The sequence below is a fragment of the Copidosoma floridanum genome, unplaced genomic scaffold (assembly GCF_036245765.1).
Source record: "Copidosoma floridanum isolate Cflo_tuat_1 unplaced genomic scaffold, Cflo_Japanese_pri ptg000001l, whole genome shotgun sequence".
NCBI lineage: Eukaryota > Metazoa > Arthropoda > Insecta > Hymenoptera > Encyrtidae > Copidosoma > Copidosoma floridanum.
In genome coordinates this window covers 18556302-18559130 of record NW_028321878.1, presented here as the reverse complement: position 1 = coordinate 18559130, position 2829 = coordinate 18556302, and the positions used below count along the sequence as shown (strand labels likewise).

Genomic DNA, 2829 nt, shown 5'->3' with positions numbered 1-2829 from the left:
ACACAAAAATGTTAATAAGATGGTTGATTTTAATTTTTAGGGCTCGACAAGACTTGGTTTTGGATTGGAATAACAGCTTGGTTAATTATAATTATCATTTCTTTTTCATTTTACTTTTACCTGAAAACACAACATAAGATGGTAATTGTTGAAACTAAAACTTATTACATGAAAATTAAACCTTACGATTATGTTACATATAATTTTACTAATGATAAATGAAAGATGGTCACAGAAGAGTTGTCTCACACTGGACTTACAAACTTTGAGGATGGAGCAGTTAAGTCAATAAGCTCACAACTTACTCTAGACGATCAAGCAGAACTTCTTCCGTACGACAAAAAATGGGAATTTTCCAGAGAAAAATTACAGTTTGGTACGAAAATTTAGTCTGATTCTAAAACTAATATGATGTGCAATTAATATAATAAACCTTAACAACAATTAATATGATGAGCGATTTATATGAAACTAGTTATTTTTTTTTCGATAAAGAAAAACAGTTAGGAAGTGGAGCTTTTGGAGTTGTATACAAGGCAGAAGCTTATGGGATTCTTCCCAACGAGTCTTCTACTACAGTAGCTGTAAAAATGGTCCGACGAAATGCTGAATCAACGTGTATTTATGCTCTGGCAAGAGAATTAAAAATAATGAGTCATCTGGGACAACACCCAAATGTTGTAAATCTCCTTGGTGCCTGCACAAAAAATATTGCCAGCGGTAATGATGTAATAGTTATTTATATCAAAACAGTAATTCTTGTTTCATTTAACCATTTAATGTTTTAGGTAAACTTTTAGTTATTGTCGAGTTTTGTAGATTTGGAAATCTAGAAAGTTATTTACGGCATCATCAAGAAAACCTCATTAATCCAATTCATGTGACTAATAGTAGAATAAATCTATTTGTTAAGAAAGGATTAAAAAGGTTAAAATTTCTTATTTTTATCAAAAACTTAAACATTTATCACTTTGCATTCACGCTGTGTAGGCTTACCAAATTTTAGTTGAGTTATTTTAGCAGTTGTACTTGAGCGAGTCAAGTTTTAGAAAAACCTGGATTTGTTTCTGTTTTTGTGGAATACAAGCCATATATATTGGAAGCAGGCACCCAATATGTATATAGAAACTAAAAATCTAATTCATGACCAACATTTTGCACTCCTTCTAGGAAATAAAAATAATGTCTTAGAGTAGATAAAGTCATTCCTTACGTAATACCGTTATAATAATAATCTTAACGTTGCCTTCGGAAATAGTAAACTAAATAACAAATTCATTGTCTATTACACTAATACTTGTAACTTCAGCGGTCATATAATGCACAATGGTATAAGTATTAACTGCGACTACATCCAACCCGGTTGGCGCTCTAATTACAACGGTGACTATACAAATAGGAATGTCGAGCCTCTCTGCTCTCAGGATCTTTTAATATGGGCGTTTCAGGTGGCACATGGTATGGAGTACCTGGTTCGAAGAAAGGTCTATATGGATATTTAAACATTACTTGTGGTCATTATCACATGTACTTAATTATTCTATCACTTGACAACATAGGTACTGCATTGCGACTTGGCTGCAAGGAATATTTTACTAGCAGATAATAATATCATCAAAATTTGTGATTTTGGTTTGGCGAAGAAGATATATCAAGATGACATTTACAAGAAACAGAGCAAAGATCCGTTGCCCCTGAGGTGGATGGCCATAGAGTCTATTAGTTATCGAATTTTCTCTACGAAATCAGATGTCTGGTCTTTTGGTGTAGTACTGTGGGAATTTTTTACTTTTGCTGAGATCCCATACCCAAGAATGGATGAAGAGAAGATGTATCACAAACTCATCGAGGGTTACAGAATGGAAAAGCCTGAATATGCTACCAAAGACATGTGAGTGAAATAGAGAAACAGTTGTTTTTTGTAATAGTTTTCAAACTTGCTCATTACTTTATTTTAGTTACGATATTATGCTTCATTGCTGGAAGGCTGACCCGAAACAAAGGCCATCATTTACAGACCTTAGTAAAAGTATTGGAAAACTTCTCGACGATGGCATCAAAGTAAAGTTTTTACAATTGTACCATACATACGAGAACATTAACAAAGCAAATGATTTGGAAGAAAAAATTGATTACTTATTAAAAATGGCATCTCCTGATAACTGTACACATGTCTCACCTCAGCACGACTACGTCAACACATTGCCACAACTTGCGAAACCATTGTATGTAAACGTAATAAATAACTGAATTCTAAACATCATTAGAAAAAGTTAATTTTTATCTACTGTCGGGTGCCAGAGTTACGGTTATATTGTGCGAAATATTTTGCGGCACAAAGCTTAACGCAGTAAATAATACTTTTTGTGGTAAAAACTTGATTCAGCATTACTTTGTGCATGAATGATGCGTTTAAGTAACCTTAGGGGCTAATTACGATAACGTTTTTCAACAAATTGTTGAGAATAGCAAGTATTGTTAGGCCTTAGATTCTTCTCCCGACCCAGTGATTATTCAGTTCAGTTAAGTAAATACATCTCATCTTAAGTATAATAGGAAATTGTAAGCCCATTATGACTACTTATAACAGTAGACTTCGTCAGTGGGGCGCATCTACTTCAGGATGATGACTAGGCCCAAGGGTGCTTGTAATTCAAAGCTCGAAGGACATTTATGAAGCTACTGCCACAGAAGAGCGTGTGAACGCGTTAAGTCGCGTGTATCCACGTTTGCGTACGTCAAGGTAGTTGGTATTCAAATATTATACCTGTTGCCAATCTAAGTAGGGTCTGTAGTTTAACTCGTACAACTTACTTATTATACTTTTCT

General features: G+C 34.0%; 1 protein-coding gene across 1 annotated transcript; it reads left to right on the top strand.

The window, feature by feature from the left end:
- Nucleotides 1–225: 225 nt before the first annotated feature.
- LOC106640760 (vascular endothelial growth factor receptor 1) lies at nucleotides 226–2250 on the top strand. Its single transcript, XM_089593107.1, has 6 exons — nucleotides 226–376; nucleotides 496–720; nucleotides 789–927; nucleotides 1337–1484; nucleotides 1560–1891; nucleotides 1959–2250. The coding sequence occupies exons 1-6, from the start codon at nucleotides 226–228 to the stop codon at nucleotides 2248–2250; spliced, it is 1287 nt and encodes a 428-aa protein (XP_089449233.1).
- Nucleotides 2251–2829: the final 579 nt, after the last annotated feature.

Excerpts from the sequence above, each read along its gene's own strand:
- LOC106640760 (XM_089593107.1), top strand. The coding sequence starts at position 226 with ATGGTCACAGAAGAGTTGTCTCACACTGGACTTACAAACTTTGAGGAT. Across the intron at positions 377-495 it reads CAGAGAAAAATTACAGTTTG|AAAAACAGTTAGGAAGTGGA; the intron begins GTACGAAAATTT and ends TTTTCGATAAAG. Across the intron at positions 1,892-1,958 it reads GAATATGCTACCAAAGACAT|TTACGATATTATGCTTCATT; the intron begins GTGAGTGAAATA and ends ACTTTATTTTAG.